General features: G+C 38.1%; 1 protein-coding gene across 2 annotated transcripts in view; it reads left to right on the plus strand.

Moving 5' to 3' along the window:
• stox2a (storkhead box 2a) overlaps window positions 1–27,092 on the plus strand; it is a 66,653-nt gene that overhangs the window by 25,505 nt on the left and 14,056 nt on the right. For both annotated transcript variants that reach the window (XM_026941226.3, XM_026941234.3), the window contains exon 2: window positions 24,952–25,104. In XM_026941226.3, the coding sequence (XP_026797027.1) occupies window positions 24,952–25,104 (153 nt within the window). The remainder of the gene's footprint in view (window positions 1–24,951; window positions 25,105–27,092) is intronic.

Here is a 27,092-nt window from a genome sequence, read left to right on the forward strand (position 1 = left end):
CAAACAGATAATAAAAAAAATGGATATTAGACGTATGTTTTGACTCATTGTCCTACAGAACACTTTCAGTCTCTAAATATTATACGATATACAAAAATATTACCTCATGAACATTACAGAACCAGGCTAATTACAAACTAGCATTGCTGAAAACAGATGAATTAACAAATTAGCATTATTTATAGCTTTTTTTTTAGTTATTGTAAGTTTATTTGCTAAATAACAGCCCTTGTGTGTTGGATAGCTAAGACACAAAAAAACTATGAACTATAATTAAAGCTATTAAACTTTAACTATAAAGCTTTTCTGTGGTTAATCTGTTTACAGTGTGTTAGCTATTCTCTACATTGCTAGTTCATTTTAGTTATTTGCTAAATGTTAGCTCATGAGGTAATGTTTTAATGTAGTATAATTTATTACACAAAATATAGGACACATCCGTTTGCCTGTTTACTGTAATGGCATTTCATGAGGTATTGTTTTTGTATTTTTTTGTATATTTTCTGACAGAAAGTGATAAAACATTAGCATTTTTGAGGACACAAAACTTCACATACACACTGCAACAAAAATAAGTGATAAATTAGCTGAATTTACACTTTGTTGCCTTTAGTAAAATTAGCTTAAGATAAGACTGGGGTCTTAGCCTGTTTACTTCAGTGCTAGTTCATAGCGTGTCCTATTTATAATGTTAATAGGTAGGCTTTGTTCCCTGTGGTACTAATTCATTAGCCAGTTTACTGTAATGCTAATTTGAGGCTTATCCTATTTAATATAATGCTAGTTTGTGGGTTAGCATAATTTCTGTAAGGCTATTTTGTGGGTTAACATGTCTAATATAATGCTAGTTTGTGGGTTAGCCTTATTACTGTAATGCTAGCTTGTGGGATATCCTGTTTACTGCAATGCTAGTTTATGGGATAGTCTGTTTACCATAATGCTAGTTTGTGGTTTACTCTTGTTACTATATTTGTTTATAGTTTAGGTGTTTATTATGTTAGTTTATAGTTTAGCCAGTTTATTATAATGCTACTTTGTTTACTTTAATGCTATTTTGTGTGTTACTGTTTAATGCTAATATCTCAGTTAGCCTGTTTATTATAATTCTAGTTAATGGATAACGTTTATTTTAAATGCTAGTTAAAAAGCCTGTTAGCCTGTTTATTGTAATGCTAGTTTGTGGATTAGCTTATTTAATGTAATGTTAAATTGTTTGTTAGTCTGTACACTGTAATGCTAGCTGGTGGTTAGCCTGTTTGCTGTAATTCTAGTTAACAGGTTTGTTACTGTTTTCTTTATTGTTATTTCATGGATTAATCTGTTTGCTTAACATGGTGGTGGTTCCTATGGACGCTGTTTCCCTACGTTTCCTACACTAGCAAATGAAAAGCAAGATTTGGACACAGATTTTATCAATTCTTCTTCAATTAGGTATGACACAGGAAATCAAAACTGGCTCGAATGGTTCCTCGGATCAATCCTATGATGCAGGTTCTCCGATGTTTAGTTGATATCTGCAGTTAGTTCACATTTACTGTTTGCACAAACATTGAAGGAAAATTTTAAAAATCTTCTCCTATCATATGATCTCTCATTAAATGTGTATAGAGACATTACGAAGAAAAATAAAGCTTGGACGGAAGTAGCAGAAGATCATTGGTGCATCTGGTGAGTGTATGTAGCTAGTCCAATTGTCTTCCTTTGCTAATCGTACAAGCTAGTATGAAACAGAGCACGTAAATCGAGACACCAATTCCAATTTTCACACTGATTAAATTGGTTTGTAACTAGTTAGCTTTAAAAGATATATACATATATATATATATATAGCTATTACCAGTTCTCATTGGAAGTAAAAAGATAGCTGGACAAGCCATGGCTGCATCCGAAATCGCGTCCTGTGACAGTACTTACTGCTCGGCCATTGATACTGTACGTACTTGTCAGTATATGTGTGTGGTATGAATACAATCTGGACATACTACATCCGCCATCTTGCCATTGTCATGTGACCTATGAAGTCATAGTAACCACAAAAACCTAAAGATTACAGCAACTGTTTTTTTTTTTTTTTCTTGTTTAAACCTTTAATAAGTTTACAAGTTACTCAGGTGTTGTTAAACAAGTACAGTTTAACAACATGGATCAACGTTTAATAACTATAGCACTTACACTTATAAAGATGCACTGCTTTACGCCATTTTTGATTCTGGCAGCTCTTCCGCGACTTCCCGGTGCCTTATGGGATAACGCAGCGTCCATTGCTTCCATACTACAGAATCTCGGCGGAAGCAGTGGATCATCCGGGTATTTCTCGCCTACTGTTGTATGAACACTGAGGATTCGGACCTACTGCTCCTTTGGCATACTGCTTTTTGTGAACTGTATAGTAGGGTATTTAAAGATATTCGGACGCAGCCCATGATCTAAGCGAAATCAGAAGCAGGTGCTCCAAGAGACGAACGACGATCAAAATGACAGACTTGCTAGAAATAATGTCGAGAAGTTTTAAGATCATAATAATATAGCATATATCATGATAATATATCATAATAATAGAGCATAGTTTTTAATAGAGCATAGCATATTTTTGTTATTCGTAGCTTAGTAGCATGCTTAGATTGGCCTTTGTTTTGTGTGTGTGTGTGTGTGTGTGTGTGGTCTGGGTCTCCTTTGTGTAACATGACTGCCAGGTGTGTGTACACACTCCTCACCTGTATAGCGGCCTTGTGCCTCTCCTCACTCTCTTACTCTTCATCATGCCATTATTATTTATTTTTCCCATCATCATTTGATCGCTGAGTCAGTTTGCCTTCTGATATTCAAAGACACAGTGTGTGTGTGTGTGTGTGTGTTAATGAGTTTGTGCTGAGAATCAGTTATATGATACTATATGATAAAATACATACTATACAGTCTCAACAGTATTATTATTATTATTATTATTATTATTATACTTTTTTTTACTTTTTGTGACTCAAAAAAAATGTCACAACTATTTTATCACATCATATAATTGTGCTATTTCTGTGCGCGTGTGTCTGTAAAGTGATTGTTGTGTGTGAATTTTTTGACATAAAAATAACCATAGTTGCTTTCTGTGTGTCTAACACACACACTCACACACACACACACACACTCACACACACACACTGTCCCAGCTGCAGTAGAGCCTGTGATTTAGGCGTGGGAGAAAAAGGAGGCCACGGTGGTGCATTAATAGCCGAGCCTCTGTAGTAACACTCGTAAAAGAGGGAAGGAGGGAGCGAGTGAGGGAGGGAGGCAGTGAACGAGGGATAGTGAGGAAGGGAGGGAGGGCCGGAGAGAGAGAGAGAGAGAGAGAGAGAGAGATGCCGTGTGTGTAAGTGCAATCTCCGCTTCCAGTTAGCTATGGTATAGCCATCGCATTTACGGTTTTTGACCCGTTGCAACAGCGAAGACATCTGAAATCTATACTTTCCTCTTTTTTCAGCTAAAACAGCAGTCAGACTAAACACAAATCAGATTTACCTGACTGACTGAAGGGGAAAGGACGCAGAACGTGAAAGACGGTCACTTTCTCGTGTCTCGTGTCCTGAATCTGCTTTTCTTCACAAACTTTTTCTCACTGGTTTCTTACAGTTGTTTGGCTGAAAAAAAAATCTAGCTGTCTCGTTCACTGACACACGCTAGGAGTTTTTTTTGTTTTGTTTTTGTTTGTTTTGTTTTTGTAAAATTCATTTTTTCCCCTCATAGCTTGCTAGGAGTTTCTTGTTTGCAGTGTTGTTACTTTTGTAAATCTCTAAAAAATGAGCAAAACACCTTTTCTGTTTGATTTTATTAGAAGAATTATCCATTTATTACGATTTTATTAATGTTGATGGAAATTTTGGTTGATATTAGCTGCGTCTCAAATGGTGTACTGTGCACTATAAAGTGTACTACTCTGACTGTGCTGAATACTGAATGTGTGCTGAATACTGAAGTCTGGGAAATACTGAAGTGCATGTAATATACTGTAGTGTATGGAATACTGAAGTGCAGTGAATTCTGAATGTGTACAGAATACTAAAGTATGGGGATCAAGTAATTCTGTAGTGTACGGAAAACTGAAGTGTACGGAATATTATAGTGTATGTAATTTTGTAGCATACTGAATACTGAAGTTTACAGAATATTAAAATATACAGAATACTGAAGTGTAGTAAAGTTTACAGAGTACTGAAGTGCACATAATAAGGTATATTATATATATAATAAGTGTTTGTAATACTGAATCAGATCTAATATTGTAGTGTGTGGAATATGGAAGTGTATGGAATACTGAAGAAGACATAATACTGTAGCATATGAATAAGGAAGTATATGGAATACAAAAGTGTATGGAATGATGTAGTGTAGCAAATACAGATGTGAGAGGAAGTACTGAAGTGTATGGAATACTGAAGCGTAGGGAATTCTGTAGTGTACGGAATACTGAAAACTGTAATGCTGCAGTGTAGATAATGCCATAGGTTAGGGAATACTGAAGTGTAAGGAATGTTGAAGTGTACACAATACTGAAGTGTAGAGAAAGACGGAAGTATGCAGAATACTCAAGTGTTCATAGTAATGTAGTGTATATAATACTGTAGTGTACGGAATACTATAGTGAAAGTAATACTGTAGTGTAGGGAATACTGAAGTGTGCGGAATACTGAAGTGTACGTAATACTGTAGTGTAGGTAATACAACATTGTAGGGAATACTGAAGTATGGAGAATAATGAAGTATACGTAATAATGTATTGTATAGAATAGTGAAGTATACAGAATTCTAAAGTATATGGAATGATGATGTGTAGGGAATACTGAAGTGTGTGAAATACTGTAGTGTAGGTAACATTATAGTGTATGGGATACAGAAGTGTGTGGAATACTGTAGTGTAGGTAACACTGTAGTGTATGGGATACAGAAGTGTGTGGAATACTGTAGTGTAGGTAACACTGTAGTGTATGGGATACAGAAGTGTGTGGAATACTGTAGTGTAGGTAACACCGTAGTGTATGGGATACAGAAGTGTGTGGAATACTGTAGTGTAGGTAACGCTAGTGTATGGGATACAGAAGTGTGTGGAATACTGTAGTGTAGGTAACATTATAGTGTATGGGATACAGAAGTGTGTGGAATACTGTAGTGTAGGTAACATTATAGTGTATGGGATACAGAAGTGTGTGGAATACTGTAGTGTAGGTAACACCGTAGTGTATGGGATACAGAAGTGTGTGGAATACTGTAGTGTAGGTAACATTATAGTGTATGGGATACAGAAGTGTGTGGAATACTGTAGTGTAGGTAACACCGTAGTGTATGGGATACAGAAGTGTGTGGAATACTGTAGTGTAGGTAACACTAGTGTATGGGATACAGAAGTGTGTGGAATACTGTAGTGTAGGCAACACTGCAGTGTATGGGATACAGAAGTGTGTGGAATACTGTAGTGTAGGTAACATTATAGTGTATGGGATACAGAAGTGTGTGGAATACTGTAGTGTAGGTAACACTGTAGTGTATGGGATACAGAAGTGTGTGGAATACTGTAGTGTAGGTAACACTGCAGTGTATGGGATACAGAAGTGTGTGGAATACTGTAGTGTAGGTAACATTATAGTGTATGGGATACAGAAGTGTGTGGAATACTGTAGTGTAGGTAACACTGTAGTGTATGGGATACAGAAGTGTGTGGAATACTGTAGTGTAGGTAACATTATAGTGTATGGGATACAGAAGTGTGTGGAATACTGTAGTGTAGGTAACACTGTAGTGTATGGGATACAGAAGTGTGTGGAATACTGTAGTGTAGGTAACATTATAGTGTATGGGATACAGAAGTGTGTGGAATACTGTAGTGTAGGTAACACTGTAGTGTATGGGATACAGAAGTGTGTGGAATACTGTAGTGTAGGTAACACTGCAGTGTATGGGATACAGAAGTGTGTGGAATACTGTAGTGTAGGTAACATTATAGTGTATGGGATACAGAAGTGTGTGGAATACTGTAGTGTAGGTAACACTGTAGTGTATGGGATACAGAAGTGTGTGGAATACTGTAGTGTAGGTAACATTATAGTGTATGGGATACAGAAGTGTGTGGAATACTGTAGTGTAGGTAACACTGTAGTGTATGGGATACAGAAGTGTGTGGAATACTGTAGTGTAGGTAACACTAGTGTATGGGATACAGAAGTGTGTGGAATACTGTAATGTAGGTAACATTATAGTGTATGGGATACAGAAGTGTGTGGAATACTGTAGTGTAGGTAACACTAGTGTATGGGATACAGAAGTGTGTGGAATACTGTAGTGTAGGTAACATTATAGTGTATGGGATACAGAAGTGTGTGGAATACTGTAGTGTAGGTAACACCATAGTGTATGGGATACAGAAGTGTGTGGAATACTGTAGTGTAGGTAACATTATAGTGTATGGGATACAGAAGTGTGTGGAATACTGTAGTGTAGGTAACGCTGTAGTGTATGGGATACAGAAGTGTGTGGAATACTGTAGTGTAGGTAACATTATAGTGTATGGGATACAGAAGTGTGTGGAATACTGTAGTGTAGGTAACACTAGTGTATGGGATACAGAAGTGTGTGGAATACTGTAGTGTAGGCAACACTGCAGTGTATGGGATACAGAAGTGTGTGGAATACTGTAGTGTAGGTAACATTATAGTGTATGGGATACAGAAGTGTGTGGAATACTGTAGTGTAGGTAACACCGTAGTGTATGGGATACAGAAGTGTGTGGAATACTGTAGTGTAGGTAACACTAGTGTATGGGATACAGAAGTGTGTGGAATACTGTAGTGTAGGTAACACTAGTGTATGGGATACAGAAGTGTGTGGAATACTGTAGTGTAGGTAACATTATAGTGTATGGGATACAGAAGTGTGTGGAATACTGTAGTGTAGGTAACACCATAGTGTATGGGATACAGAAGTGTGTGGAATACTGTAGTGTAGGTAACATTATAGTGTATGGGATACAGAAGTGTGTGGAATACTGTAGTGTAGGTAACATTATAGTGTATGGGATACAGAAGTGTGTGGAATACTGTAGTGTAGGTAACACTAGTGTATGGGATACAGAAGTGTGTGGAATACTGTAGTGTAGGTAACATTATAGTGTATGGGATACAGAAGTGTGTGGAATACTGTAGTGTAGGTAACACTAGTGTATGGGATACAGAAGTGTGTGGAATACTGTAGTGTAGGCAACACTGCAGTGTATGGGATACAGAAGTGTGTGGAATACTGTAGTGTAGGTAACACTGTAGTGTATGGGATACAGAAGTGTGTGGAATACTGTAGTGTAGGTAACGCTGTAGTGTATGGGATACAGAAGTGTGTGGAATACTGTAGTGTAGGTAACACTAGTGTATGGGATACAGAAGTGTGTGGAATACTGTAGTGTAGGTAACATTATAGTGTATGGGATAAAGAAGCGTGTGGAATACTGTAATGTAGGTAACGCTGTAGTGTATGGGATACAGAAGTGTGTGGAATACTGTAGTTTAGGTAACGCTGTAGTGTATGGGATACAGAAGTGTGTGGAATACTGTAGTGTAGGTAACACTGTAGTGTATGGGATACAGAAGTGTGTGGAATACTGTAGTGTAGGTAACATTATAGTGTATGGGATACAGAAGTGTGTGGAATACTGTAGTGTAGGTAACGCTGTAGTGTATGGGATACAGAAGTGTGTGGAATACTGTAGTGTAGGTAACGCTGTAGTGTATGGGATACAGAAGTGTGTGGAATACTGTAGTGTACGGAATACTGTAGTGTATGGGATACAGAAGTGTGTGGAATACTGTAGTGTAGGTAACACTGTAGTGTATGGGATACAGCAGTGTGTGGAATACTGTAGTGTAGGTAACATTATAGTGTATGGGATAAAGAAGTGTGTGGAATACTGTAGTGTAGGTAACGCTGTAGTGTATGGGATACAGAAGTGTGTGGAATACTGTAGTTTAGGTAACGCTGTAGTGTATGGGATACAGAAGTGTGTGGAATACTGTAGTGTATGTAACGCTGTAGTGTATGGGATACAGAAGTGTGTGGAATACTGTAGTGTAGGTAACGCTGTAGTGTATGGGATACAGAAGTGTGTGGAATACTGTAGTGTACGGAATACTGTAGTGTATGGGATACAGAAGTGTGTGGAATACTGTAGTGTAGGTAACACTGTAGTGTATGGGATACAGAAGTGTGTGGAATACTGTAGTGTAGGTAACATTATAGTGTATGGGATACAGAAGTGTGGGGAATACTGTAGTGTACGGAATACTGTAGTGTATGGGATACAGAAGTGTGTGGAATACTGTAGTGTAGGTAACACTGTAGTGTATGGGATACAGAAGTGTGTGGAATACTGTAGTGTAGGTAACGCTGTAGTGTATGGGATACAGAAGTGTGTGGAATACTGTAGTGTAGGTAACACCGTAGTGTATGGGATACAGAAGTGTGTGGAATACTGTAGTGTAGGTAACACCGTAGTGTATGGGATACAGAAGTGTGTGGAATACTGATGTGTGCAGGATACTGTAGTGTATGGAATACTGAAGTGTACTTATTATTGTAGTGTCCATAATATTGTAGTGTAGGTAATACTATAGTGTATGGAATACTGAAGTGTATGTTATACTGTAGTGTAGGGAATACTGAAGTGTACATAATACTGTAGTGTAGGGAATACTGACGTGTATGGAATACAGAAGTGTGTGGAATGATGAATTGTATGGAATACTGAAGTATATGAAATACTGAAGTGTACGTAATATGTAGTGTATAGAATACTATAGTGTATGGAATATTGATATATGCAGAATACTGAAGTGTATGGAATGCTGAAATGTATAGAACACTGAAATGTATGCAAAACTAATGTGTATGGAATACTGATGTATGCACAATACTGAATAGCACATAATACTGAAGTGTGTGGAATGATGAAGTGTATGGAATACTGTACTGCATGGAATACTGCTGTGTGCAGAATGCTGAAGTATACGTAATACTATACTGTAGGTAATACTATAGCATATGGAATACTGAAGTATAAGTAATACTGAAGTGTACATTATACTATATTGCAGGGAATACTGAAGTGTATGTAATACTGTAGTGTAGGTAGAATTATAGTGTAGGGAATGCTGTAGTGTACAGAATACTGCAGTGTAGGGAATACTGCAGTGTAGGTAATACTATAGTGTATGGAATACTGAAGTGTATGTAATACTATAGTGTATGGAATACTGAAGTGTATGTAATACTGATGTGTGTGTAATGATGAAGTGTATGGAATACTGTGGTGAAGGTAATACTATAGTGTATGGAATACTGAAGTGTATGTAATACTGATGTGTGTGTAATGATGAAGTGTATGGAATACTGTGGTGAAGGTAATACTGTAGTGTATGGAATCTGAAGTATATGGAATACTGTAGTGTGCGGAATACTGTAGTGTAAGTAAAACTATAGCATATGAAATACTGAAGTGTATGGAATACTATAGTGTATGGAATACTGATGTTGGCAGAATATTGTAGTGTAGGTAATACAATAGTGTTTGGAATACTGAAGTATACGTAATACTGTAGTGTAGGTAATACTGTAGTGTATGGAATACTCATGTGTGCAGGATACTGTAGCATGCAGAAAACTGAAGAGTATACAATACTGAAGTGTGTGGAATACTGAAGAGTACATAGTACTATAGTGTATGGAATACTGATGAGTATGGAATACTGAAGTGTACATAATATGTAGTGCATAGAATACTATAGTGTATGGAATACTGAAGTGTAGGGAATACTGTATTGTATGGAATACTGAAGTGTACGGAATACTGAAGTTTGTGGAATGATAAAGCGTACGGAATGCTGAAGTGTAGGGAATACTGATGTGTGTGGAATGATGAAGTGTACGGAATGATGAAGTGTACGTAATGTGTAGTGTATAGAATACTATAGTTTATGGAATACTGAAGTTTGTGGAATGATGAAGTGTAGGGAATGCTGAAGTGTAGGGAATACTGAAGTGTGTGGAATGATAAAGTGTAGGGAATACTGAAGTGTAGGGAATGCTGAAGTGTGTGGAATGATGAAGTGTACGGAATGCTGAAGTGTACGGAATACTGAAGTTTGTGGAATGATGAAGTGTAGGGAATACTGTATTGTACGGAATACTGAAGTTTGTGGAATGATGAAGTGTAGGGAATACTGAAGTGTAGGGAATACTGAAGTGTGTGGAATGATGAAGTGTAGGGAATACTGAAGTGTAGGGAATGCTGAAGTGTGTGGAATGATGAAGTGTACGGAATGCTGAAGTGTACGGAATACTGAAGTTTGTGGAATGATGAAGTGTAGGGAATACTGAAGTGTACGGAATACTGTGCTCGTACATTACTACTCAAGTGCAATGTTATAAATGTGAAAATAAAGCATATGTAAGCTACCATAAATAATGAACAATAAATAATAAATAAGTGATCAATTAATTTGTAGATTAATATTAAAGCCTTTACATTTGGAGCATCATTTAACTGGTTTAACATTTTAATGTGCTAACCTGATGGTACTTTTATTTCACTAGAATATTCTAAAAGCTAACGTTAGCGTAATTTACTGTGGTGCGCTCATTTGGTGAGGCTAACGTTAGCGCATTCTAATAAATCATTTACATTTTGAATAATGCAACCTCATGGAAAAATACTGTTTGACTTTTTTTTTTCCAGATGTTCAAACATGCGCTTATCCATGTCTCCTGCTCACATGGATAAGACCTTGTATGTGGAATTCTGCCCTCTTCAAGTCGAGTTATTAAACTGACTCTACATTTGATCTCACTTTGAAAATATCCCAAAAAAATCACGAAATAAATATTGTTAGACTTTATTTTTGTTAACTTTATCAATAACGTCAAATAATTATTTCAGCCGTACTTATGTCGTACAGTCCTTGATAGACCTTGAGTTTTTACAAGGCTAATAATAAACCAGATTTGTTCATCACTTCCTGTTGTGTGACACTTTAGTTTCCATGTTTGACTGCTAATATTAGACTTATGTTATCTGTCTGTGCTAGCCTGCTAGCTAGCATTGCTCCGGATCACCTCTTTATTTTTAAAATCTCCATGCCTTCTGTTTATTTTGGTGATTATCAAGCTAATTTTCAAATTTCAACACTTCTATCTTACTCAAAATGTGCTGAATATCCCTGTAATGTCAGGAGAGCACTGTTGCTAGGCAACTGGTAAGCAAGGACACAGAGCTAAGCTAGCTAATGGATTCAGCTAGCCTCAGGATTTAGCTAGCTACAGTTGCATAGAGTCTTTGGTACAGACAAAGTAAAGGTATAATGTGAGTTTAAATGACACAGAACTGTCAAGAATAACAACTTTTACCTCAGATCTGCTGGTACATTACTTACAAAAGGCTCCCAAGAGCTAAAATTACACTGAAAATACACTTAGCATCAGAACGCTAGCAGAACTTCTGTAGATTCTGCCATATTGAGAAACGTCACTGAGGACCATTTATGTGGAACTTTGTGGAAAAAACACAGTGAATGTAGGGGAATGCAGCATAAATCTTTTATTTTGTTATTAACAACAGATTTTTGTACAGATTTATACATTTCTATCGCTGTCTAGTAAAGACCACCTGTAAGATTTCTCTTTTTATTTTTATGTTTTTGTTTCATGTACACTGTGTTTTCTTTGTTTTATTGAATTAAATGGTCTAAAATGCCTCATATGAAGCTGTTCATGCATCTTCATGTGTGTGTGTGTGTGTGTGTGTGTGTGTGTGTGACATGGCGGTGTGTGTAGCGAGGCCCGTGTGTGTGTTCGGGCTCCAGAGGCCGTCCGGTACACACACTCTTGCTAAATATGGAACACACTTCCACTGCATCTGCCTGGCAGGGACACAACTGAGAATAGCAGCATCTCAGGCTTTCTCTTCCGTTTGTACGTTTCAGTTTTGCCTACGTGTGTGTGTGTGTGTGTGTGTGTGTGTGTGTGTGTGTGTCAGGGTGGTGTGTCTTTCTGCTGTAGGAGTTTTTTTTTACTGAAACGTCTTCAAAACCAGCGAATGTGCGGCAGATATGTTTTATTAATTGTGCTATCTGGGGGCACTCTGTCCTCATTACTGTGTGTGTGTGTGTGTGTGTGTGTGTGCATGTGTGAAGCCCAATTATGACAAAAATATATGTAAATGTTAGTGATGCAGTGATTCGAAATAAAAAAAAGCAAGGTTTAACACCTCAGCATGGCGTAAAAATGCAAACGGCTGGAGACTAGTATTGGTTGTAGCACTCAGCAAGAATGTCTGTGATTGGTCAGCAATTGGTTGTGATGTAGACAGATGGATAGATAGATAGATAGATAGATAGATAGACAGATAGATAGTCAGGCATACTGTATAGCTTGAGATTTATATATATAACAGCATCTCAGGTGCAGTGTGTGCAGTTTTATAAGGAAATGAGCTGGAAGTGTTACTGAGCATCTTGCAGAAGCAGCCACTGTTCTTCTGGAGACTTTGACTGTCGACTCGCTTCTTATTTCTGCAGCGAAACCCAGCAGCCTTCATTATGTTTTTATCTGAAAAGTGTCTCTTATGGAATCTGCTGCTTTCTTTACTGACATACAAACATTTTCTGTAACATTTAATTTTGTGTTTGGAAATCTAAAATGTTTTTGTTGTGACTAGATAATGTAGAAGTCATAAAATAAAAATCTATAACAAAGTTTGAAAAATAGACTTTTGCACAGATATATATGTATGTATACACACATACTGTATGTTTGGAAGATGTCACGTTTCTAATCCTGGTGAATGCCTGCTGAAAGCTGATTGGCTGATGGCGGCCATGTTTACAAGTTGTTGTTAGAAATCCACTTACAGATTTAAGATGCAGAAATTTACAGATGAAGAAATGCTCTATAGAAACTTTCAGCTTGATCCATTTCTGGAGAAATACTGAGTGACGCGGTGATGTAGTTACTGTTATCACCCTGAAGTTGATTATTTTCCTATAACATCACATCCCGAAGTGTTTTATTTCCTCTTAAAGGGATAGTTCACCCAAAAAATGAAAATCCTGTGATCAGTTACTCCCCCTCATGTCGTTCCAAACCTATAAGACTTTCGTTCATCTTCGGAACACAAATGAAGATAGTTTTAATGAAACGTGGGAAATTTCTGTTCCTCCATTGACAGTCCATATAACCAAAACTTTCAAAAACTTCATAAAGGCATTGTAAAAGTAATCCATATGACTCCAGTGGTTTAATCCCAATTTTATGAAGTGATACGAATGCTTTGTGTGTGCAAAAAGAGTTCATTAGAGAGCCACGACGCATGTGTGTTGTGTTAACATGAGAACACGTTCTCGCGATACAACCGGACCTGGAAGCGCTGCACTGTTTACAGCAGAGGGAGAGGGATGCTGTATGCAAACTTCGTTCCTTACATTCTAAGTTGATTTTGCATTTTCTGGATGCCAGAACCTTGAGAAACGTCGTCTGCTGTAAACATTGCAGCGCTCCCGGGTCCGGTTGTATCGCGAGATCGTCCGCTCTCGCGTCAACTCAACACGCATGCGTCGTCGTTCTCTCGTCAACGTGCGTCGGAGATCTATGTGGAAGTGAAGATGTTTTGTGAATAAAGACTTAATTTTAGTTTTTTTGCACACACAAAGCATTCACATCGCTTCATAAAATTGGGATTAAACCCCTGGAGTCATATGGATTACTTTAACGATGCCTTTATGAACTTTTCGAAAGTTTTGGTTCCATGGACTGTCAATGGAGGGACAGAAATCTCCCAGGTTTCATTAAAAATATCTTCATTTGTGTTCTGAAGATGAATGAAAGTCTTATGGGTTTGGAAAGAGGGGGAAATGAGGGGGAGTAATGGATGACAGATTTTTCATTTTCGGGTGAACTATCACTTTAAACCACAGCAATTTGCTGACTGTTATAAACCGCACAGAGTAAACTTCTCTGTCCTGAAGATGTCAGAACACACACCGACGCTAGCGACGTCTCCTTACAGAAAACTTCACCATATCAATGATTCTATGTCTTTTATTCCGTTTATGTGGAGCGTCCGCTGTCCAAATCCCTGTGAATGAGCTGTTACTATAGAAACGATAACGTATTAGAATGAGCGCATTAATACAAACCTGTGATTAGCAGTTGACCAATCAGAATCCAGAATTCAACACCGCTGTGGTATAATAATCTTTGATAATAATAATAATCATTCTTTTTTGCAGTCTTTTTTTGTCACTGTGGATTTGGGTGACTGTTTCTCTCTCTGATGCAGACATTAATAACAGTGTCGATGATTAGAGCAGTGTGTGTACGGCACAGACAGGATTCAGCAGTCAATAATCAAATACAGACCACCACTGATTCCAGCTCGCGCTGACCTCAGCAGCTCATTACGCAATAAAAAAGCTTCCAGCTGCCCCAACTTGATCTTTTGTGGAATAAAATGTCGCTTTTAATAATGCATGTGCTGTCTTTCTCATGTAGACCAGACTTCTGTATTGTTTAAAGGAACAGAAGTACATAGTGTTCCCCAAATATTGCTAATGTTTGGTGTCTTAAGTTAGTTTCTTTAGGTATAATTTTTGGACGAATTTTGCTGTCACAGATAAAAATCGCCATGACGACCAAAGACAGCTGATGAAGTTCTGTCAGTGTGAGAAATTTTTGATTAGCGCTGCTATGATGCTCTTCTAAAAGCCACCGTTAGGATGACGCCAAACCCGAAACGCGAAATGAAATGTTTCTGTTTGAGCAAGTGATCATTAAATATACTGACTTATTCACATGAATTAATTAATATAATGTTACCAGGCTACATTCCTGTCCCCGTGTGCTAATGGACAGTTTTGTTAGCAGACCGCGCGAGTGGCGCATTTAAAACACCCTGTACATGTACATAAAATAGGATTCGCTGGAGATTTCTGCCTGAAAACAAATGCAGTGAAAGGCTACTGTAATAATGCCTTCGTCCAGCGGAAATGAGGTACGAAATCTGAACGCAGGTGGTCACTCGAGACGCGTTCATTCAATTCAATTCAATTTTATTTGTATAGCGCTTTTAACAATGGACATTGTCACAAAGCAGCTTTACAGAAATAAATGGATTCACAAAAAATATATTATAAATATGTGAATTTATCCCTAATGAGCGAGTCAGAGGTGACGGTGGTGAGGAAAAACTCCCTGAGATGATATGAGGAAGAAACCTTCAGAGGAATCAGACTCAGAAGGGAACCATCCTCATCTGGGTGCAACAGATAGTGCGATTATAAATAAATCCCTTCTATTATTGTGTACTATATGGACAAATAGTGCAATTGTGCAACCAGTAAATTCATCACAGTTTTCACAAGAAGTCCGGTTGGTTAAAATCTATCCACTGTCCACTGATGGAGTCCTGAGTACGAAGCTGCTCGTGGCAACTGCAGCCCCAAAGCCACTACAGCAATCACCGTCCCAAGCCATCTCCACAGCCCCCAGGTGGCTCCATCGCCAGCAATCTAAACAGTTCTTCAGACCGTCCATATGGGGCCCCAGCAGCAGCGAGCGAACTCAACCGATGAGAACTCCAACCAGAAGCAGGGCATCAGGATGGGTCAGGCAGGTCCGGGGAGCAGAAGGGGTCAGGATCACTGGCATCTCAGGAGTAGCATGTGTAGCTCGACAGAGAGTGAGGGAGAGAGAGGGAGAGAGAGATGGAGAGAGAGGGAGAGATTGTTAGGTGAGCTTTTGTCCTCTAATGGCTAAGGACAATGTACTTTGCGTGCAAGCAGGTGTAATGCCAGGTGTAAACTGCTGTGCGTCTCAGCTGTCCAGTTGTGATCAGATCACTTGAGACGGATGTTAAGGGATAAATTTATCAATTCATGACAATGTCCATTGTTACAAATAAAACTGAATTGAACTGAATGTTAATACCAGGTGTGAACACAGCTTGTGAGGTGTAGATTTGACTCCCATGTGACTTGTTTGTTAAGTCCTTTACAGGTAAAGTTTCTTACACGTACACTGGACTGCCATTTGACTCATAACGTATGTGAAGTTCCTCACTTTGTGCATTTATAGACATCCGTGTGACTTGTATATTGAGTATCAGATTTGATCTGTGTTTTAAGGACCTGGTGTGTAAATGTGACTTCTGTGTGACCCGGGTGTTGAGTCTCTCATGTGTAAATTTGACTCGAGTTTGACTCCTGGCGGTTCAGGCTGGATGTAAGTAGGACAGCGCGAGGAAGTTTAAACACTCGTCACACACTCAGCTCTGTGTGAGCAACCTCGCCGACGCCGTGAACCAGAGATGAACTCGAGCTGCAGTAGGTCTGATGAAAGAGTGAGAGAGAACCAGACAGATGGAGAAAGAAAAAAGAGAAAGGTTTTTTTTTTGGAAAGGAAGAGATCAGGAATAACTGTCGATGTTGTCGAGTGTGTGTCGGTCCGGTTCTCTGATCATTTCAGTGTACGTCTGTTACTGTTTCATATTTTATGTCTCTGTGGTTTGCTGAACCACATATGGACCATAACGTACATCATTCAGCTTCTGACATGAGTTCCCAAGTGGCAGAAATAATGACTTTAGAACGTGAAGCTTAGTATCAAACAATTGAACTTTTCTGAGGTTTGCTAATAAGTTGGAAATGACATCTTACCAGCAAAGTAGTTTAAAAAAGTTTATGAAACTATCCGTTTCACAGCAGGAGTGACGGTTTTTGAATATTTGGAGTATATTTATACAAGCATGTGAGTGCTGTTTATCAGCACATTTCTACATGATTTCGCATTTCAGTGTGTTTTATAAACTGTGCAGCGTTTAGCATTGTCGCTAACATTGCCATCTTAACCAGTTAATTCAGAAGCCTGGTTATTGTCTTTCCACATCTCTCTTTCTATCCCTCTCTCCTTCACTGATTCACTCCATCTCTGAGATGACGTCATCTCAAACGTGTGAGCAGTGTTAGCCGCTAACACAGGCGTCATATGAACATGAGCTGAATTATGGCTTTCCAAAGTGACTCCTTAAATAAATTATAGATTTATATGATAGACATTATTTACAAAAAAAAAAAAATTAATTAATAAAGTTCTTCATACCTGGTTTATGTTTTATTTAAAAATATCCGGAGTGATGATTCATTCACGTTCATGTTGTGAGGATGGCATGGCTAGCTTTATTTGCTAACATCAGCTTGTTCTCGTACGTTATCGTTTCTATAGTAACAGCTCGGTCACAGGGACGTGTATGGCGGATGCTCCACATAACCTTGTGTAATCGTTGATATGATATGATGTTTTCAGTGAGGAGATGTTTAACTTAACATTTATGGAAGGAGTCTCCAGAGTGATATGACAAAAAAAATCACATAAAAACACAATATTTCAAGACATTTCTACGATACGTGATATGTATCACAATATATAGGTTTCTTTAAAAACTGCCAGCAAAACAGTAGTGCTGCATTTAAAAATCCAACTTTAAAAATTCATTTGATGATACTTTTATTTAATGTGTATGAAAATAAATTAACTGAAAAGAAAAAAATGTAAATAAAATTTTTAAAAATGTTTTTAACATTTTACAATTTTAAAGATTCAGACAGTTCTTCAGAAATTTCATCAAATCTGCTTCAGCAGTTATTGTTATTTTTAATTTTAAAAAAATTATAAAAAGATATCACGACATAATATTTTACGATATTGATATTATATCGTCATATCGCCCAGCCCTCGTCTCCAGTGTCAGAGATAAAGCTGTAACTTTAAGTTTTCCGACATCTTCAGAACAGAGGAGTTTACGCTTCTTTGTGGTTTCTCGGTGACACGACAATCTGCGTTTTATTTTGTTGTCTTATTAACTTCAAGAGAGAGAAAAGAGAGGCTGGTGAGGGAATGATTGTTTATAGCTGCTATAACGTAAGTGAGAACAGGAACGAACCTGTTCCACAGACGTTCCACAACATTAAATGGAACTATACACAGAAACAGTATGACGTTTCGTTCTGTACCAAATGAAGAATTGTAATTGCAATTCTTTGGTGAATTGCCTTGGTGTAAAGGGAATAAACGCTTGTGGACACGCTGTTATAGGAAACTAATCAACTTATAGGTGGGAGCAGTATCTTAACGGGATTTTCACCAGTGGCAAAACTTTTTATTAGCCATGGTCACAGTGCTTCTGTCCAGCTTTTCACTGTTGCTTAGTGGAATAGTGTCTTATGCTGCGTTCAAGTGCTATCAGAATGATTGTGCACAGAAAAGTCGTAATTTCATCATGGAGGAGGAGAGAACGCTTTCAGGAGCTGATGCCTTGTTAAATTTTGGTCTTTCTGTAGACTTGATGATTTCAGTGACTTGGTGTGATTTCAGCAGCCTTTTAAAATAATTACTCGTTACACACACACACACACACACAACAGTAAACTCTGTTCTGAAGTCACAGTATAACAGCCTGTGTGTGTGTGTGTGTGTGTGTGTGTGTTCTCCATGTCAGATATCACCGTACTGTATGATGAAGATCCGCTAGCGATTAAAGAGAATTCCTTTCACACGTTCTTCTCACATCAAATCAGGTTGTGCACAAAACAGGCTCGCGTAAAGTTCTTCAAAGTGAGCTTGATGTAATAAGGAGATTTGTTTCTGTCCATTAACGTTTCGTTCATGTTTCTAGTGTCCGTGCTGTGAGTTTGTCATCCTCCTATTGGTGGATTTGGGACGAGCCTCGTCGTAGCAGCAGCGCTCACACTCTGAGATTTTAATCACAGCTTTCTGACACAAAGTTTTCCTCAGCTGTCTGCGTTCTAATGCTGCCGGTCGCAACTCACGACCAAATAACGCGTTCACGGTGACGTAGCTGACAGTCACGCAGCGTAAAACTGGCTTTACTTGAATTCTGCACGTTTTTACGATAGCAGGAAACGTGAGGAAGATACGGAAACAGCTGGTGATGAGCACCAAGAGGTCATAATGACGACTTTGCAGGTGGGAGACCTGAAGCACGTGAGGCAGAGTTGAAGTCATGAGAGTGTGATGATTTATCTATAGGAAGCACTGCAGAGGTGTGTGTGTGTGTCTGTGTGTGTGTGTGTGTGTGTGTGTGTGTGTGAGAGAGAGAGAGATTTTCAGCTTGCAGCCATCACACTGTCTGCTAATGCTTGTTAAGAGCGAGAAAGGAGTGTGTGTGTGTGTGTGTGTGTGTGTGAGTGTGTGAGTGTGTGAGAAATAGAGAGAGTAGTGTGTGTGAATGTGTGTGAATTAGGGAAATAGTGTGTGTGTGTGTGTGTGTGTGTGGTAGCACGCTGCCGAGGAACAAGAGGGAGCAACTGGGATGCGTTGCCATGACTACCAATTCAGCAGGCCGCCCACTAGCTCGTGACACTGAGAGGAGGGGATAAAGTGTGTGTGTGTGTGTGTGTGTGTGTGTGTGTGTGTGTAGCTGCACTGAAGGACAGTGTTAAAAAAAGGCTGCGCTGTGAGCTCAGCTCTGATTGGTCACACCCCTCCTGTCTTTGTGTGAGGTGGAGCATTCTGGGTAATTCACTTCAATCTGAGGGGAGGGGCTTCTCTCTCTCTCTTTTTTCCTCTCTCTCTCTCTCTCTCTCTCTCTCTCTCAGTCTATATCTTGCCTTTCTGTCTGTCTGTCTCTCTCTCTGTCTTTTCTCTCTCTCTCTCTCTGTATCTTGCCTTTCTATCTGTCTGTCTCTCTCTGTCTTTTCTCACTCTCTCTTCCTCTCTTAGCCTGTATCTCAGTCTCTCTCTTTCTCTCTCTCCATCTCTTGTCTCTCTATCTGTCTGTCTATCTCTGTCTCTTCTCCATCTCTTTCCCTTTCTCTCACTCTCTTTTAATCTTTCTATTTCTCTTTCTCTTTTACTCTTTCTTTCTCCTTTACCTCCTTCTTTCTTATCTTCATTCTCTCTCTCTCTCTCTCTCTCTTACTATTCCTCTCCCATCCCTTTCTCCCTTCTTATCGCTCCTTTTATATCTCTATCTATTCATCTTCTCTCTCTCATGTCAAACGTCTCTCCTCCTTGCTCTCTCTCTCTCTCTCTCTTGTTTTCTTGCTCTCTCCCTCCATCATTCAGCCTTCTCTCTCCATCCTTCTTTCTTTCTCTCTCTCTCTCTCTCTCTCTCTCTCTCCCCCGCCTTCGTACTAAAGTAAAAGCAATAAAACCAATGCGGCTGCGCGGCGGAGTGTGTGTCTGAGAGAGTGTGTGTGTGTGTGTGTGTGTGTGTACGTGTGTGCGCATGATCCTGCTACAACCTGCAGTCACACAAACTCGAGCATAAAAACATCACTATCTACACCGTCGCCTCACACTCGCAGTGTGTTTATTAAAGAACCGACACTAAACTCTCTCTCTCTCTCACACACACACACACACACACACACACTTACACACGCCTTCTCAGCAGCTCCGTGTGGATGATGTCATCCTGCATCCTGCAGTGCTGCCGGCACACACACACTCGTCTGCACTGAGGTCAGTGTTGCGGGATACAAAACGAACATCTTTACACAAACGAATTGATTAGCGGAGAATTTATGCTAGTTCAGGTTTAAGCTTAAAGGTTGCCAGTTTAACGTATCAGCGTATCAGTGTAGTCACAGGCTGTGTCTCAAATCGCACACTAGCACCTAGTTTAAGTGTGTAACGTAACTGGGTATTGCGTTCACACTTAAAAACATGAACAACGTAGGACTGGAAGAAGAACTGGATGATGATTGCTAGCAAGTCGCTAATGGCGCTTGTAGTTGGTCTCTTGTGGGGGTGTAGCAACCGTTCCTGTTGTCGCTTGTGGGCGTGGGCTGTACGGCATTTTTTATTTCTGATACAGTAGTAGTAACGGTACAAACGATAGCAGCGAAATACAGTATATCTTTCAAAGCTAACTAGTTAAACAAAAAGAAATAGCACACGGCTAAACATCAGCTGTTTCATTTGCATGTTACGTTACATGCTCGGGTTTGTTAGCAAAACAAGCTAACTGTACTAGCTACAGACACTCAGAAGAAACACCAACAATCTCTGCGACTTCCTTCCAAGCTTTATTTTTCTTCTTCTTGTCTCTGTACACGTTTAAGGACAGATCGTATATGACAGGATGAGATGAAACTACACGTCTTCCATTTTTCCGTCAAACAGTAAATGGGAGCTGATTGTAGGTGGGGAACTGAAGAAACGTCGGACCACATTGTTACTTGCTAGCGTGAATTCTGTTTTCTCATTAGCCTTTCCCATCATCCAGTAGGGTACCCAAGGGGCGGAGCTCGTATCAGATCTGAAAAGGCTACTGATAAAGTCTGTGGAGCTTCACTTCAGGCTCTGTCGTGTTGCTGGTTTAGCTAGCAATACATTCACTTACAAGCTAACATCAGTGGGATTTCAGTTGTTAGCACTAGTCATTTTTTATTTCATATTTCTCTGCTTATTTATTATCTTCTAAATTTGCTCAATGAACCACTCTGGAATGTTACAGATGGTTTTGAGAATGTCAGAATTTAGCAAAAGAATTATATTATTCAAATAATAATACGAAACAAGACGCAACTCTTCGTTGACGCTTATTCTTATTATAAAGGAATGCATGGAAGTTCAGTTAGCAGATGATGCTAAACGTAATTACCCTAGCCATCATGCATGCTATAGTTTTACTTTATTCAGTTAGTGAAATTATCTAGATCATTTTATGTAAATATAAAAGAAAGAACGTGTTAACATGTGTATGTTGCTACAGAGGGGCGCAAACACAGCTTAGCTATAAATGTGACAGAGCTCGACTAGGCTAGAACTGTCTCGTAGCTACACCTAGTAGCTAGCAGCAAGAACAATCAAGCAGCGAATGTTAACACACAGTTAGCATCATATACTCAAACAATATTGTTTGAAATATTGAAATATTGAAAGGATATTGAAATTAGTTTGTAGGGCAAATAATAGTTTTAATCGAAACTAAAAGCTAGCAAGCTACTTTTGTTTTCCCAGGAATGGGAGTCAAATTTGAGGCAGTGACAGCAGTAAGAAAATGGTACGGTCCATTATAGGGGTGTTCAGAAGTGTCATTTATATCATTCTCTAATGTTTAGAGAAACATGTTTTAGTTTTTTAATAAAATGATTGAGTAGGTGTACGCTTTCAGAACCAAATCATTCATCTTTACTTTCTTTTATGGTCCTGATTAGAGGTTGTAGGAAACATTTTATTAAAAATTTTACAAAAACATGAGAGAAATGTTGATATTTCTGATGGTTCTGTCTCATTTCCGATGCCTTTACACTGTCTGTATAAACGACACAGCTAGCTGGTAAATCTTTTTGCTTGGACATTAGCTAGCTTATGGTGAGTGTCCACATTTCCTGGTTGCCTAGCAACAATATAAACATGTCATGAATGTTTAAGCTGTCCTGATTCATTTTTGTTCGTTTTTTTACTTTACTGTTCTATATTGTTATTAAAGTTTTTAGTTTTTTTCTAATCTGTTTCACATCCCTCTGAATTGCTTCTTTCAGAAATGGTTTTTAATAATATTTCATACAGCTTAACACACTCACATCTCTTTTTAATTTTTGTGCCGTCTGATATTAATCTTATTTTCTATTTTTGATGGCATGTAGTGAAATGTTAACCTCTAACCTTTAATGTCTTAGACTTATTATGTAGTAATTATATGGAATATAGTGCAAAAATATTTCTGTTATTATCACATTATAAGAGCTTTTTGAAGTTTTAGGAGGTTAAATATTTTTATATTGATTATGGATTTATATCGTCTATAGATCTATATGCATATATGCCAGATTTTTCTTGAGTAGAAGTATCTGAGATGGGGTTTAAACATAAGAAAAAAACAACACAAGAGCACAAAAACACATTTGTCTTTAATCACAAGAAAAAAAATAGGGATAGGAAATGTGGATTAAAGAAGGAAATAGAATTTTTTTTGATGATTTGATGAAAAAACAATTTTAAAAATGAAAAGAAAAACATTAATATGATGATATCTGAATGAGAAGATGGCGAGTGCTGAAATGAATCTAAAAGGAGTCTAGTATATTGCTAATATTTTGTGTATATATAATCCTGGTTGTAATTATCACATTAATCACTGGTTTAATTTAACAAAATGGCTTCCACACTCACACTTATTCAGCACCAAATAGAATAGCACTTGATCCAGTACATCATATTATTTTATATTTTATTCAGTCAGATACTCGTAGGCAACTTAATGAAGCCACAAGACACTAAACTGAGATCATGAAGTCGTAATGCGTGTGTGGGATGTAGATTATTTTATTATACTTTTATTTTCCCGTGTTGATTTGTCACACTAATATAACTAATATAATGTTTGTGGTAATTCGATGCACGCGGACTCTCTCCTGTAAAGAAAACTTGACCACAGTTTGAAGGATAAGCTGACCAAGCACTCATCTGCTACTCTTACAGCTCACTTTGTAAATTAAGTGAATTAAGTGTTGTAATTAAAATTACAAATTTTATCCATTAATACTTTAGTCCACGACATAAGCAGTGTCTCTGATTAAGATGTCCTTCGATGTCCTCGAAAAAAAAAGCTTTCGGTTGACTTAAAAGGGGTGATACAATTAATCAATAGCGTCATATTTATGTTTTTTTGAGTGTATTTACAGCCAAAACGTAAATTTCAGTGTGACATGTTGTCGTTAACACTCAGACAGAGGCGCTGGACTGAATGCTCTCATGCTTAACTCTACTCTCTATGGCACATGGTGCATACATTTATTAACTCTTTGGTATCTTCTCTCTTGTTGTAACTGGTGTGTCAATAGTAGAACGTAGTATCAATATAGCCAACCTGGCGTCCTTTCCTGTCCTTAAACTCCACTCACACACACACACACACACACACACTCACACACACAGATATGATCAATCATTATGAGTCAGCTGAGTTTTAAATGGAACGTGTGTTCTAAACCACGACTCGTCTGCTCTAATATATCTTACAGTAATCTCACTAATGCTATAACGTCATAATCAAATGCAACATGATTTAATAGAAGTGGAGTGAGACGACATTCCTTATATAAATCCAATTGTGTGTGTGTGTGTGTGTGTGTGTGTTTTTCCCTTTGGAATGGATAGTGACATAGACAAGGATCTTAATGCATACAATACTAAATCGTTAGTATAAGGTTACACACACACAAGCACACACACAAGCGCACACACACACACACACACACACACGTCCCCTGGTTGACCTTCATATTGCTTTTATCCGTGCATAACAAGAACAATATGATATATTTCCCACGGATCACTTTACACCATGTTTTCCAGTACATGGTTATAAAGTCAGCTGTAATTTTCAGTTTTCTTCTATAGCTGCTGGCTTGAATTAGCAGGTTAGCGATGGCCAATAGCGTAAGTGTAGTGCAAGTGTGTAAGCAGCAGCTAGGAATTCGTAAGCTATTGTAAGGAATACACTCGGAAGATTAAAAGTTCTGTCCAGTAGCGGGAACGCTCGGAACTGAAACGCTCCTGTCTATCAGGTTTCCTTAGCGATTTCATGCTAGCTGTTCTGGGATTGATGTTTTTCTCTGTGAAGCAGTGTGGAGATGTTAAACACACTGACAAACTCTGTTAGTTTCTTTTAAAAGCTTAATGCCATGAGTTTTAAATCACAAACTACTCTCTTAATGTTAATTTCTAAAACTACAAGATCCGTAAGATTAGAACGTAAAACTACCAGCCTTTCTGGCTACAAACACTAAGATTAAAACTCTGAGAGTTTAATGTTAAAAATATAAATATTTCCAAGTTCGTATTGTATGTAACTTTTTTAAACAGTGGTACTAAAATATTTGTCTGTCTGCGTATGTCTCTCTGTAGGTGACGTGTCCCCCATCAGCATGTCTCCGATCAGCCAGTCTCAGTTTATTCCGCTCGGCGAGATTCTGTGTTTGGCCATTTCAGCCATGAACTCAGCACGCAAGCCTGTTACACAGGACGCCCTGATGGAGCACCTGACCACCTGCTTCCCAGGTATACACACACACACACACACACACACGCACACACACACACACACACACACGCACACACACACACACACACACACACGCACACGCGGATCTTTATTTAACATTGAAATTACTGTAGCTAATTAGTTACTGTACACATACATATTTTTTGTGATGACCATGTGATTGTGAGGACACGTAATAATCCATTCTTCCTGTTATGGTGAGGACATTGACATTTTGACATTGTCCTATCATTATGAGGACATTTGATACTGTCCTATCATTGAGAGGACATCTGAAGCAATCCTGTCACTGAGAAAATATTCAACATTGTTTTATCACTGGGAGGATATTTCGCACTGTTCTATCATTGTGACACTGTCTTATCATTGAGAGGATATTTGACAGTCTGATCATTGTAAAGGACATTTGACACTGTCTTATCATTGTGAAGGACATTTGACACTGTCTTATCATTGAGAGGACATTTGACACTGTCTTATCATTGGAAAGGACATTTGACACTGTCTTATCATTGTGAAGGACATTTGACACTGTCTTATCATTGAAAGGACATTTGACACTGTCTTATTATTGTAAAGGACATTTGACACTGTCTTATCATTGTAAAGGACATTTGACACTGTCTTATCATTGAGAGGACATTTGACACTGTCTTATCATTGTAAAGGACATTTGACACTGTCTTATCATTGAGAGGATATTTGACACTGTCTTATCATTGTAAAGGACATTTGACACTGTCTTATTATCGTAAAGGACATTTGACACTGTCTTATCATTGAGAGGACATTTGACACTGTCTTATTATCGTAAAGGACATTTGACACTGTCTTATCATTGAGAGGACATTTGACACTGTCTTATCATTGTAAAGGACGTTTGACACCGTCTTATCATTGAAAGGACATTTGACACCGTCTTATCATTGAGAGGACATTTGACACTGTCTTATCATTGTAAAGGACATTTGACACTGTCTTATTATTGTGAAGGACATTTGACACTGTCTTATTATTGAGAGGACGTTTGACACTGTCTTATCATTGTAAAGGACATTTGACACTGTCTTATTATTGAGAGGACGTTTGACACTGTCTTATCATTGTAAAGGACATTTGACACTGTCTTATTATTATAAAGGACATTTGACACTGTCTTATTATTATAAAGGACATTTGACACTGTCTTATTATTATAAAGGATGTTTGACACTGTCTTATCATTGAAAGGACATTTGACACCGTCTTATTATTGAGAGGACGTTTGACACTGTCTTATCATTGTAAAGGACATTTGACACTGTCTTATCATTGAAAGGACATTTGACACCGTCTTATTATTGAGAGGACGTTTGACACTGTCTTATTATTATAAAGGACATTTGACACCGTCTTATTATTGAGAGGACGTTTGACACTGTCTTATCATTGAAAGGACGTTTGACACTGTCTTATTATTGTAAAGGACATTTGACACTGTCTTATCATTGAAAGGACATTTGACACTGTCTTATTATTGTAAAGGACATTTGACACTGTCTTATTATTGTAAAGGACATTTGACACTGTCTTATTATTGAGAGGACGTTTGAAACTGTCTTATCATTGAGAGAACATTTGACACTGTCTTATCATTGAGAGGACATTTGACACTGTCTTATCATTGAGAGGACATTTGGCACTGTCTTATCATTGAGAGGACGTTTGACACCGTCTTATTATTGTAAAGGACATTTGACACTGTCTTATCATTGAGAGGACATTTGGCACTGTCTTATCATTGAGAGGACGTTTGACACCGTCTTATTATTGTAAAGGACATTTGACACTGTCTTATCATTGTAAAGGACATTTGACACTGTCTTATTATTGAGAGGACGTTTGACACTGTCTTATTATTGAAAGGACATTTGACACTGTCTTATCATTGAGAGGACATTTGACACTGTCTTATTATTATAAAGGACATTTGACACCGTCTTAT

This window comes from Pangasianodon hypophthalmus, chromosome 3 (genome assembly GCF_027358585.1).
Source record: "Pangasianodon hypophthalmus isolate fPanHyp1 chromosome 3, fPanHyp1.pri, whole genome shotgun sequence".
In the NCBI taxonomy this organism is placed as follows: Eukaryota; Metazoa; Chordata; class Actinopteri; order Siluriformes; family Pangasiidae; genus Pangasianodon; species Pangasianodon hypophthalmus.